This window comes from Rhea americana, unplaced genomic scaffold (genome assembly GCF_003343005.1).
Source record: "Rhea americana isolate MKP2758 unplaced genomic scaffold, rheAme1 scaffold_706, whole genome shotgun sequence".
NCBI classification, from domain to species: domain Eukaryota; kingdom Metazoa; phylum Chordata; class Aves; order Rheiformes; family Rheidae; genus Rhea; species Rhea americana.
This window is the reverse complement of record NW_028186875.1, coordinates 1-11407: the sequence shown is the minus strand read 5'-3', so window position 1 is coordinate 11407 and position 11407 is coordinate 1. Positions and strand designations below refer to the sequence as shown.

The 11407-nt window shown below is 62.8% G+C and overlaps 2 protein-coding genes across 2 annotated transcripts; one reads left to right on the top strand and one right to left on the bottom strand.

Annotated features, from left to right (window-relative positions):
- Positions 1-45: 45 nt before the first annotated feature.
- On the top strand, positions 46-7111 carry POLD2 (DNA polymerase delta 2, accessory subunit). The gene is made up of 10 exons (XM_085321731.1): positions 46-446; positions 3367-3488; positions 4589-4712; positions 4793-4907; positions 5165-5363; positions 5521-5601; positions 5997-6154; positions 6292-6419; positions 6523-6624; positions 6784-7111. The coding sequence occupies exons 1-10, from the start codon at positions 227-229 to the stop codon at positions 6939-6941; spliced, it is 1407 nt and encodes a 468-aa protein (XP_085177857.1). The 5' UTR covers positions 46-226; the 3' UTR covers positions 6942-7111.
- Positions 7107-11404, bottom strand: AEBP1 (AE binding protein 1; the record flags this gene model as incomplete). Its single annotated transcript, XM_085321733.1, is given in 16 exon segments — positions 7107-7883; positions 7886-8264; positions 8342-8441; positions 8529-8668; positions 8797-9139; positions 9220-9399; positions 9482-9678; positions 9791-9914; positions 10051-10139; positions 10244-10388; positions 10479-10563; positions 10654-10793; positions 10850-10959; positions 11040-11114; positions 11220-11297; positions 11374-11404. Coding segments are annotated over 16 exon segments (2502 nt in total), but the record flags the coding sequence as incomplete, so codon positions are not given.
- Between the last annotated feature and the right edge of the window lie 3 nt (positions 11405-11407).

The following is an 11407-nucleotide window of genomic DNA, read 5'->3' as shown; positions in this document are numbered from 1 at the left end:
GGTATGTGTTTGGGAGGGGGTCCTGGCCAGTTCCTGGTCCTCTGGGGGGTGTTTTGAGGACAGGGCATTCGGCTTAGGCTTGACCTGTGTTTAGGTACCGATTCCGGCAGCCGCTTGTGTCTTCTCGGGGTGGGGGAATCCCTGATTTTCCTGTTTGCTTTCCGGATCCGAATTAAGAGCTTTCCACGTCCAGGCGCGTCGTTGCTGTTCGAGCCGACGGCCCGCCATGTTCTCGGAGCAGGCGGCCCCCACGGCGCAGGGCTTGCTGGCCCCGCCGTCGGCCGAAGCCTCCACCTTCACCCGGGTGCCCGTCTCCACGTACGCAAACTGCTCGCAGCCCTTCAAGCTGGGCGAGCGCAGCTTCAGTCGCCAGTACGCTCACGTCTACGCCGCTCGCCTCATCGAGATGAGGCACGTCCTGGARGAACGGGCGCGCCAGAAGTGGGGTGAGTCGCAGGCTGCGAATTAATCCCCTCTGGTGAGGGGCTGGGAGCCTCGGGGAGCGAATCAGTGCGGCCCGCGAGGTGCCTGCCCCACTTTGAGTGCCCTTTCTTCCCTGGCAGTAGCAGTGCTGTTGCTGAAACATCTTAGGAGCTCTTTCTGCAGGTATTAGCTAYAATTTTTTTAAGCTTATATGCACACCATAAAGGGCATAGCTGTCCCCACGCAGATATTTTTTTGCTGAGGTGAGAGGAAGGTTTCTTCTGCTGTTTTATGTCCCATCTAGTCAGGGGTTTGCTCTAGTTCTCCGTCACCACTTCTCGAATCGTCTTAAACATCAGCCGCGTGGGAAAACTGCTTTGTTTGCCAAGCGGTGGCCGGGGACTGGCAAATCTGCCGTTCGCTGGCAGAAACAGGAGTTAAAGCGCGGGTTTGTTCCGGTAACGGACGTGCCGGTCGGCTCGCGGACAGACACGCTGGTCAGGAAGCGAGGTGTCGGCGCGACGCGAGAGGGGCTCGTCCGCACCCGGGGCGGTTGTTTCCTCGCTCTGCAGGGCTGCGGCGGTGGTTGACTGGTGGGATTCGCTCACAACAAGAGTTTCCATTTGAAGACGTAAGAGCCGCGGAGCGCTGCGAGGCGCCGCTCGCTGGCCCCGTTGGCGGGTAGCCCCTTCGTCGCGCTGGATGAAGCAACTGCCTCCCCGTTGCCAGAGCTCAGTGGCTAAGCTTTCTGGCAGATCTTTGGCATGAAGCAGAGCTCCCCACATGGCTATGAGAGCATGGTAAAAAGCCTGTTATCAAATTTCACCTCTCTCTGGCCAGCCGATTTTTTTGCTTTGCCCTTCTACGGAGGTTTTGGGGTTGTTCGTTTGTGTTTGTCTTTCTCTCCTTGAACGTCYGGGCTGCATAGAGCCGAGGGGGCGAAAATCCTGTACTGTGGCTGTACCTATTCCAGGGCAGATGCTGTTCCTTGACCAGCTGCACCATAACCATAATTTCTGCTGAAAGCGAAGGGATTCGGCAGTTTCGTTAAAGCTTTGCTTCCCCGAGCTGTGTGACAAGAAAAGGTTTCTGGGGCTTGTCTAACGGCCAGCAGCGCCTGCAGGGAATGGCTGGAGAAAGCAGCAAAGCAGCCTTCCTCCCCCTGAACTCACATTTTAGGGGTTAGAGCCAAGAATAAGAAACTAAAACTGTTCTCTCTCTCTCTCTCTCTTTTTTTTTTTTTTTTTTTGCCTCTGGATATTTGCATTCTTCTCATTTGAAGCTTCTGGCTTCATCGCTACCCTGCTCCGAACTTGGGGTGCCTGCAAGCAGAAAGGGGTGTTTTTCCACGTGACAGAGGTCACATTTGGCAGGCGCRTGATTAGCGAAGGGAGAGGTTTGAGTGAAATATTGCCCCGCTGCCTGCAGCGGTACACGAGGCTTTGCCGGGAAGGCAGCCTGGTTGAGGAGCTGGTGACGCGGAGGAAGCGGGCTTGGACGGTGTTATTCTGGGAGAGGAGCCCGGCAGCCCAGCGCGACATTGCCCGGCTCCCTGGCCTCTGGAGGCTCCTGCGCGCGGCCAGTCCCTCTTCCTCTGGGGCTTGAGGCTCAGGTCAGACGGGCTTGGTGTTGAACAGAAGGAAACAGAAATGTTTTGGACATGTGAAGGATGGGGCTGAAGCATCTCCAGGTCCTCGCGGAAGAGGCGAGAAGTCTTGGGCTTCGGCTTGGACTTTTCCGAGGAGAGGGAGAAGCGTTTTTCGCTCTCTGCGAATGCTCCCTGGCCGTGAGGGTGATGAAGCATTGGAGCCGTTCGCCTGGGGAGGGCGAAAGATCTCTGTTGCAGGAGGCTTTTCCAATCAGAAGAAACTATCACAGTGGGGAAAGAGAGATGAGAGAGATRGTCCTGCTGAGAGGGAGGCACAGAGCAGTCTGTGGCTCGATGGCTGCAGTGCTTGTTGCCTCTCCTGTGCTGCACGTTGGTTCCTGCCCCCACCACATATCYCACTGTGGATCCCTGGCTAAAGCCCCAGAGATCTGCTTGTGCCTCTCTGGGATCTCCAGTCTCCAAACTTGCCCTGGAGGTGGGGAATGAGGAAACTCTCCCGTTTAGTTGCTGCTCGGACGCGTGTGGTCTGGGCTCCTGCYGCGGCTCAGCTCCTTCCCGAGACGTGTCCAGCCTGAGCACGGGCTCCTGAGGCACTGGCCACAGTTTCTATTAGTGGCCTTTTTAGAGGCACTCTTCACGCTTTTAAGGAAGAGTGAGCGGGTGAGGCTGCAGGAGCTCAGGAACAAGAGGAAATCCCAGCTCTTCCCAGCAGCATTGTCTTCCTGACTGAATCTTCCCAAATGTCCCGCTGAGATGGGGATCATGGGATCCCAGACTGAAGGTCTGGAAAAGTCCAAGCCCAAGACTTCTCGCCTCTCCCGCGAGGACCTGGGGATGCTTCAGCCCCATCCTTCACGTGTCCAAAACATTTCTGTTTCCTTCTGTTCAACGCCAACCGGCAAAGCGCCAGGTTTCGCCCTGGCGGAGATTAGACTCGAGGGTGGTTAACGATCGCTTCTGCCTGTCACGCCACTTCCCGAGCAGGGCCGGACCTGCGGGCCCAGCACGAGCTCTGTGCAATGTCCTGGGAGCCCCCCGGCCCCGGACCCCAGCGTGACCTGCGTTTCCTCCCTCGAAACGCGGAGGAAATGCCTGCAGGCAGTGCTCGGGTATGCTCCGTTGGCCCCATCTGGCCTACACATGTGGCTTCGGCTCCCTGCCTCGAGGTAAAGCAAGGAGGGGGGCGAGAGGTTTCATAACAATTCCCTGCTGCCTCTTGCTTGCCTCTGAGTTCAGGCCCTTTCGGTAGCTCCGGGCCAGCCTCGCGCCTTGCCTGCCCTCGCAGCCGGCTCCGAGGCGTTCCTGGGCGGCTGAGCTGAGTTTCTCTCCCGCAGGGAGCGGCGTCGCGCTGAGGAAGCTCTGCGAGCTGCAGACGGGGGAGAAGTGCTGCGTGGTGGGGACGCTCTTCAAAGCGATGCAGCTGCAGCCCTCCATCCTGCAGGAGATCAGCGAGGAGGTAACGGCGGRGCCTTTGCCTCCTGACGCGACGGGAGCATGGCTCTCCCCCTCCTCCTTAGCATGGCTCAGGCCGCGGCTCCAGGGAACGGAGCAGCATATGGCTCGCCGGCCTCTCTGGGAGCTTCAGACCTGCTCTGGCTTCGCACCGCTTCCATTACGCTCGCCACCGCTGCGCAGGTGGGACCCGCCGCGGCTTTGATGTGYGAAGCCTGTGCAAAAACCTCGCTCTGCCCTGCTCTTCCTGGCGGGTCTGGCTGTCTTGTCCCTAGCTGCCAGGGATCTTAGCGTCGCCTCTCTCAGCCAGCATGTTTTAGGCGTCTGTTTGGTGTTGCTTTTCCAACCTTTCAAAGGTTTGACAAAAATCCAGCGGGGTTGGCAGAGTGGCCTCGAGGAAGGCCTGCCCTTGTGGGGAGGAAGAGGAGAGGCTTCCCCTCCTGCCAGCTCGCGCCGCAGCGCTCTCCCCGCTCCCCGTGCAGCGCCCGTCTGCTCCAAGCCAGGCAGCCAGAAGCGATAAAGCCTTTTCCACCCGCTCCAGACGCACAGGGTCGTGGGGAGAACGTTGCGAAGTTTGGAGCCTGGTTGTCAAGGAATAAAGTTAGCACCTTGCCCGCCAGGCACGGTTCAAGCACAGCGAAGCGCTTGCCCAGGCGCTGATTGCAAACACGTTTTCTGAGGCAGGCCAGAGAAAACCGTCTCCCGCTGCCTGGCTGAGTAACTTCCTCCTCGGATGGGGAGTTGGGCTGTTGTTTGCTTCTCTCGGGCGCTGCGGGGAAGAGCTAAGCGAAAACAGCTCGAGCGGGTGGCGTGCAGCTGGTGAACGGCCTCGAGAGCTGCTGCGACTCCGGAGCGCTGCCTTCAAAGAGGCAGTGGGGGCGGTGGTGGAGCTGGCGGCGGGCCGGGGCGGAGGGGTGTGTGTGTGTGTGTTGGGGGGAGCTGCTGTGGCCTCTCTTGGTGAGTCACGCGCCCTCGCTGTGGTTTCCACGAGCGGAGCAGTGTTCGGAGGTGCGGAGGGCCCTTCCCGGCAGCTCAGCCTTGCCGTCTGCCCTGCCTCTGGCCACGAAGCACTCATGGCTTGCCCTGTCCCCCCCCATTCCCCAGCACAACCTTCTGCCTCAGCCCCCCCTGCCCAAATACATCCATCCCTCGGACGAGCTGATCCTAGAAGACGAGCTGCAGCGGATCAAGCTGGACGGAGCCATTGAGGTGCAGAAGCTGGTGACAGGTAGGGGACGGCGGCTCGGAGGCGGGAGGCGCCTCGCGGGACCTGCTGGGGTGGGGGCTCACTGCCGCTTTCTGCCGCAGGGACCATCCTTGCCTTGTACGGCTCYGAGCAGGACGACGGCAAGTTCCTGGTGGACGAGTACTGCTTTACTGACCTGCCGCGGCCRCTGCCCTGGAGGGGTCCCAGCACGGACAAGTGAGTCTCCACAGCGACAAGAGTGGGGCCGGCATCGTGTCCCTTGCTGCATCCAGAGCCCCAGGGACCGTTTGCCCCATCTGGCAGTCGGGGTAGGCTCCTTGTGCCGAGAAAGCTGATTTGGGCTCACGTTGCTATTTCACCGCCCCCACTTGCCCCTGCCTGTGGCTCCCCTGGGGTCCCTTGAGGCTCGCAGCCCCGGCATCACCATAAGGGCAGGGATTGGCGCAGGCGGCTGCCCAAACCTCTCYGCCTAGGTTCGTGCTGCTGGTGTCGGGGCTGGGGCTGGGCAGCGGGAGCGGCGAGTCCCTGCTGAGCATGCAGCTGCTGGTGGACGTGGTGACGGGGCAGCTGGGAGCCGAGGGCGAGCAGAGCTGCGCGGCGCAGATCTCRCGCATCATCCTCGCCGGGAACCTGCTGAGCCAGAACACGCAGAACCGTGACACCATCAACAAGGTAGGATGGGGAAGGGAGCTCCCAGGAGCCCTCCGCTCCTGGGGGTGCATCCCCCCCACTTGGCTTTGGCGATGCCAGGCCTAGCACCAGCAATCCTACAGAGGCTGGGATCAGGGCAGGAACGGGGTTGTTCCTCACCATCTTCCTGCTGACGTAGGCCAAGTACTTGACCAAGAAGACGCAGGCTGCCAGTGTGGAGGCTGTGAAGATGCTGGATGAGATACTGCTGCAGCTTTGTGTGAGTGCCTGGAGCTGGTTCGGGCTGMCCGGGGATTCGGGCACCTTCGGGGGCGAGGAGAGTGGCTCCTGGGCCCAGAAGGCAATACCCTGCCAGCAGCCTAGAGGGTGGGGGTGGCAAATGCCCCTTCTCTGGCCCCACATTTCCTTTTGAGCATTCCACATGGGGCCATACAGGAATGTAGCAAGAAAGGAAGGCAAAAGAGAGCCCAGCCTCAAACCCCTCACCTTCCTCCTCCCTCTCTGTGGTAAAGCCGAGTGGAGCTTCCAGGACCAAATCTGGGAGTGAGACCTGGCAGCAAGCTCCAGCCGGGGCTTTGCTCTGAGGTGGCACGTGAAGCCCCTTYCTAAACAGCGCAATTTGGCTGCCTTTGCTAATCCCCGTTCTGCCCACAGACCTCGGTGCCTGTAGATGTGATGCCTGGCGAGTTTGACCCAACCAACTACATGCTGCCCCAGCAGCCGCTGCATCACTGCATGTTGCCCCTCGCCAGTGCCTACTCCACGCTTCAGCTGGTTACCAACCCCTACCAGGCCGACGTGGATGGTGTCAGGTGAAGAAACCAACCAACAAAAAAAATGCTGTGCCACCAGGCCCTTGACAGCTACTTGCAGCTTGAGCATCACAGGCACAACTCGCAGCAGGTACAGCCATCCRCCTATCTCCTCCTTTCTCCCCAAAATGTTGCAGGTTTCTGGGTACATCAGGGCAGAATGTCAGTGACATCTTCAAATACAGCAGCATGGATGACTACCTGGAGATCCTGGAGTGCACGTTGAGGGTGGGACACATCTGCCCCACGGCCCCGGACACCCTAGGTAAGGCCCAGGCTGGGTGGCTGCTGTGGGAGCCGCTGGTGGTGAGGGGGTTGAGGGATGATGTGTGGATGAGGGATCTTCGTCCCATTTCTGTTCCCTCCAGGCTGCTACCCCTTCTACAAATCGGACCCTTTCATCCTCACCGACTGCCCTCATGTCTACTTCTGCGGCAACGCTCCCCATTTCCAGTCCAAGATGCTCAAAGGTGAGTCCCAGAGCCTGCGGGACCTCGAGCCACCATCGGCTGGGACTCCCAGTCTCCCCGATGGGCCAGTGGACTGAGCCAGGGTGCAACGGTGCCCGAGCTGGAACATGCTGATGGAGGGGCTCGTCCAGCTGACCCCCTCCCTGCCTGTCCTTGCAGGAGACAACGGGCAGCAGGTCCTGCTGGTGACAGTGCCCGCCTTCAGCGCCACTCAGACTGCCTGCCTCATCAACCTGCGCGACCTCAGCTGCCAGCCCATCAGCTTCTCCGGCTTCGGCACCGAGGACGATGACGGGGACATGGAGGTCGGGCACTGACTGAGCGGGTGGGACGCGGACTCAATAAACCCCTGGCCTCTCTCGCTGCCCCCCGTGGAGGGGCTTGGCACACCCACCTGAGTGTCAGCCTCCCCTGTCCTCACGGAAGGGTGGCACGGAGCCAGCCAGGCACAGGACTGGCAGCATTGAGAAGCGAGGCGATGCTCGTACCAACGTAGCTTGATTTATTTGTGTAACGAAAACTGGGGGGGGGGAGACTGGGGTTGTGCCTGCTTCTGTGTGGGCCCTGCCCTGGAGAGCGGGACCACCCCTGCCCACCCTGCCGTGCCAGGAGCTGGGGATGGGGCGAGGGCTGGATCCTCCTTCACCTCCTCCCTTGCCAGGCTTGGGGGTGGCACTGCCCGCCCTGGAGGGAAGGGGCAGCATGTCCTTTCCCATCTGGCTCTGGAKCCCGGCAAGGGGGACACCCCACAGCCCCCTGGCCTTCGGGGCAAGCATTGGCACCGCGTGGCCTGCAGGTGGAGGAAGCAACGCGGGTGAGGAGCGGGCGCCTGCCTGGGGCGGGCTGCCTTGGGGGCCGCAGGGCTCGAGGAAGACTTCGGAAGCAGATGCYGGAGCCTGCAGCGGGTGAAAACCAAACCAGCCGCTAGCGTCTGGCCTTGGCTCGAGGCGGGAGCGACAGGACAAAGCAGTTCCTAATCACCAAAGTTCACGGTGTAGGTCTCGGCCGTGGTGAGGGGCTGCGCTGTCCCTGTGCCCACCTCCCAGGCCTCCGTCTCCGTCACCACCTCCGTCACCACCTCCGTTTCCGTCTCCATCTCCCAGGTGCCGGGGGTGGGGGGCTCTTGGCTCCAGGGTGCGTAGGTGGTGCTGCTGAAGGGGAAGGGCAGGGCCGTGGTGGGCGGCGGGGCCGTGGGGCCGCTGGCAGCCGTGGTGGTGGCGTTGAGGCGCCGCAGCCTCATCTGCTGCCGCAGNAGGTGGTGCTGCTGAAAGGGAAGGGCAGGGCCGTGGTGGGCGGCGGGGCCGTGGGGCCGCTGGCAGCCGTGGTGGTGGCGTTGAGGCGCCGCAGCCTCATCTGCTGCCGCAGGCGCATGCGGTGCCGCAGGCGCATGCGGAGGCGCATGCGTTCGCGGGGCGTCATGGGGCGCCCGGGCACGATGCGGCGGATGGGTCGGTTGCCGTTCAGGGCCATGATCTCTCGGATGCGCTTCCAGTTGGAGCGCGACAGCACGAAGTTGCACTGCGTGGCGCCGATGTCGTAGAAGACGCTGCAGGTCTTGACGCTGGGGTTGTAGCCCTCGGCCCGGGCCGAGACGCGGTACTCGCCCGGGTTCAGGATGCGCCAGTAGTCCCCGCCGCTGGCTGCAAACGCCGAGAGGGGTCAAGGGAGGCAACGTGGCGCCGCCGTTGCCCTCTGCGTCCCACCCCGCGCGCCTTACCGGTCTTGACGTTGTGGTTGATCCCGCCGACGACGATGGTGGCGTTGGCAATGGGTTCGCCCTGCTGGTCTGTCACCAGGCCCTTGATGCCCCGATGAACCTACACGAGGGAAGGGGACGCGAGAGGTGAGGAGGTGCTTGGGGGGGCAGGCGGCGGAGCCCCCGGCCCTCGTGTCCCGGCGCTCACCTGCTCCATGAAGGTGAGCAGAGACTCCTTGTTGTTCTCCCACTCCTGCTGCAGCTCGCTCTCGTGGGGGAACTTGTCGCAGCCCAGGTAGATGGAGAGCTCCAAGCAGTTGGTGTGCAGGTAGCTGAAGTCATTCATGGCTGCGAAAAAAGAGTGGGCGAAGCRGTGGGTGCCCTGGGGCCACCCTTCACCACCCAACCTGCCCACCGTGGTGTGCCACGTTGATGGCCTAGATGGAGGGCGGGTGGGGGGAGGAAGCCCCACTTACTGCCRGCCCGCGGGTGCCACTTGGCGCCCTGCACGATGCCCATGGAGTCGGTCATGTCCTGCGTGTGGCAGCCCCCGCGGAAGGTCTCGCTCATGGTGAGGTGGGCCGAGGCGTAGGAGATGGCAAGCCAGCGGAAGATGGCGTGGTCCGGCGTCTCCTGCAGCTCGGGATTTTCGTCCTCGTAGTCGTCCGGCAGGCGAACGGCGGCCGCCGGCGTCTCGCTGCGGGGCCGCGCCGCGTCGAAGGGGTAGGACACGAGCTTCTCGCCTCCCTGCAGGTTGGCTCCCAGGACGAAGGGGTTCTTGTCCATCCAGGCCATGACGGCCCGCGTCTCCGCTGCGACCTGGCAAGACGGGCGCTGCGTGGGACGTGCCCTTCGCTTCGCCGCCACCGCGATGCTGTCCCCCCTCTCGCCGCACTCACCGTGGCGTCCTCAGCCAGGTAGTGCTCCGGGATGGAGATGTGRTGGTTGGGGAATTTGTGCGGCACCAGTTTCCTCTCCTCGGCCGCCCACAGCGGCGACGCCAGGTCGGGGAAGTTCTCAAAGAGGTCGTAGCCCTCCTCCGTCCAGTGACCCAGCGCCCAGTTGCCCAGCTCCGAGCCCTGCGGCGACGTGTCGGGGCYGGCGGTGAGCCACCCGGTGCTACCTCCCGCCCCGCCGTCCCTCCCTCGCCCATCTCCGTACCGCCTCGCGGGCGAGCTCGTAGCCGTCGGGGTTGAGGGACGGCACAAGGTGGATGCGGGTTTCGGCGACCAGGCTCCGCACCCGGGGGTTGCCGTCCTGGTACTCCTTGCACAGGAACTGCATGAGCAGGAGCAGCAGCTCCCGGCCCAGCACCTCGTTGCCATGCAGCCCRGCCGTGTACCTGAATTCGGGCTCGCCTGCGGGCACACGGCACGATCAGGCCGTGCCCCTGCCACCACCTGTGGTCCTTCCCGCTCTGGGGCACGGGAGAGGCACCCTAGAGCCTTCCCCTTTTCTCCCACGTCTCACCGGTCTCGTGTTCGCCCGGGTTATCCGAGATCTCCATGGCGTAGATCTTGAGCCCCCGCGAGCTCTTGCCGATGTTGTAGATGCGCGTGATGGTGGGACACTCCTCGTTGACCACCTTCATGAGCTRAGGGTGCACGGGGACAAGTGCTGGGAGCCAGCGGGCCCTGCCTGGGGGCCACCGGCCRGCTTCGGGCCGTGGGGATGGACAGACGCCCTCGAGGCTAGCGCAGGGTGCCAACCCCACGGCGCCCYGGGCTCACCTGCCTCATGTCCTTGTAGCTGTGGTGGCGGAAATCCAGGTTGTCGGTGGACGTCACCTCGTTCTGCTGCGTGTAGTAGCTGCTGATGGCTGGGGGAGGGACAKGCGCGTCGGCACCCACGAGCCAGGTGCCACCGTAGGGGGCCGGAGAGCCACTGTCACCCACCCCAACCCTGTCCCCRAGCGTTTCTTACTGGAGAGGGGACAGCCCAGGACCTCGAGGCGCATGCAGAGGCTGCCGTTCCACGTCTGCGGGTAGATGCGGATGTAGCGAGCCACCATCGGGTCCGGGAACTCGGTCAACACCGGCGTGTCCTTGTCCACGTTGCCGTAAAACATCTGGCCAGGGGGGAGAGATGGGGTTCTACAAGGGGGTCTTATCCCCCCCACCACCTCTGCCAGCCCCGCTTTGGGGGTCCCACCACGTACCATCTCCTCGTAGCCGTTGGTGTACATCACCCAGTTCTGGCTGTCGTTGCTGAAGCCCACGTAGAAACTGGTGACAAAATCCTCRCTGGAGGACGAAAGGGGACAGGTTCAGAGCGCGGCGCGTGGCCGCGGCGCCCTGCTCGCTCGCCTCCCCCCGGTCCCCCCGGCCCCGTACTGGATCTGGGAGTCCCGTCCTTGCGTGATGACGCCGGTGAACTTGGTGGTGCGGCGCGTGTCCACCTCGAGCCAGTGCGCCCGGCTGTCGTCCTCGGCGCACCAGGCGCCATCGAAGAAGTCGTCCTCGTTGGTGCCTGCCTGCGAGGGAGTCCGCGGGTGCGGGGATCTGCCGCCGCCACCGCCGGGGCTCTTACCTGCATGTTGAGGCGCCCGCGTTGTGCGCCCAGGCCATGGCGCAGCATGGAYGAGGCCAGGAGCTGGTCGTCCTCGATGCGGTGGGACTCCAGCCCGATGGGGGGACATTCTGGTGGGGGACATGGAAAACGGGGTGACACCCCATCCCCGGCTRCCCCAACACCACCACCACCCTGGAGACCAACTCACTCGTCTTCTCCTCCGGAGGGGCCCATTCGTCCTCGTCTGTCTCCCACTTCTTCCCACCTGGCTTTTTGGTTTTTCCTGGAAAACAAAAAAAAAGAGGGGGGAGTGGAGATGGTCAAGGGGAAAAGGCCGGGGGGGGCAGCACCCAAGGGCGAGCAGCACCCAAGGGCGAGCAGCACCCACCTTTGCGGTCCTGGCCCTTCTCCTCCGCCCAGGGGTCCTCCTCGTCCTCCTTGCTGCTGCCGCCCTTCTTGGGCTTCCCTGGCACCCGGGAGAGGGGATCAGGGCCGTGTCACCTGCCCCGAGACACCCAGCACCCAGCACCCACATCGCTCACCCGGCTTGAGTTTCTCCTCGTCCGTCTCCATCTC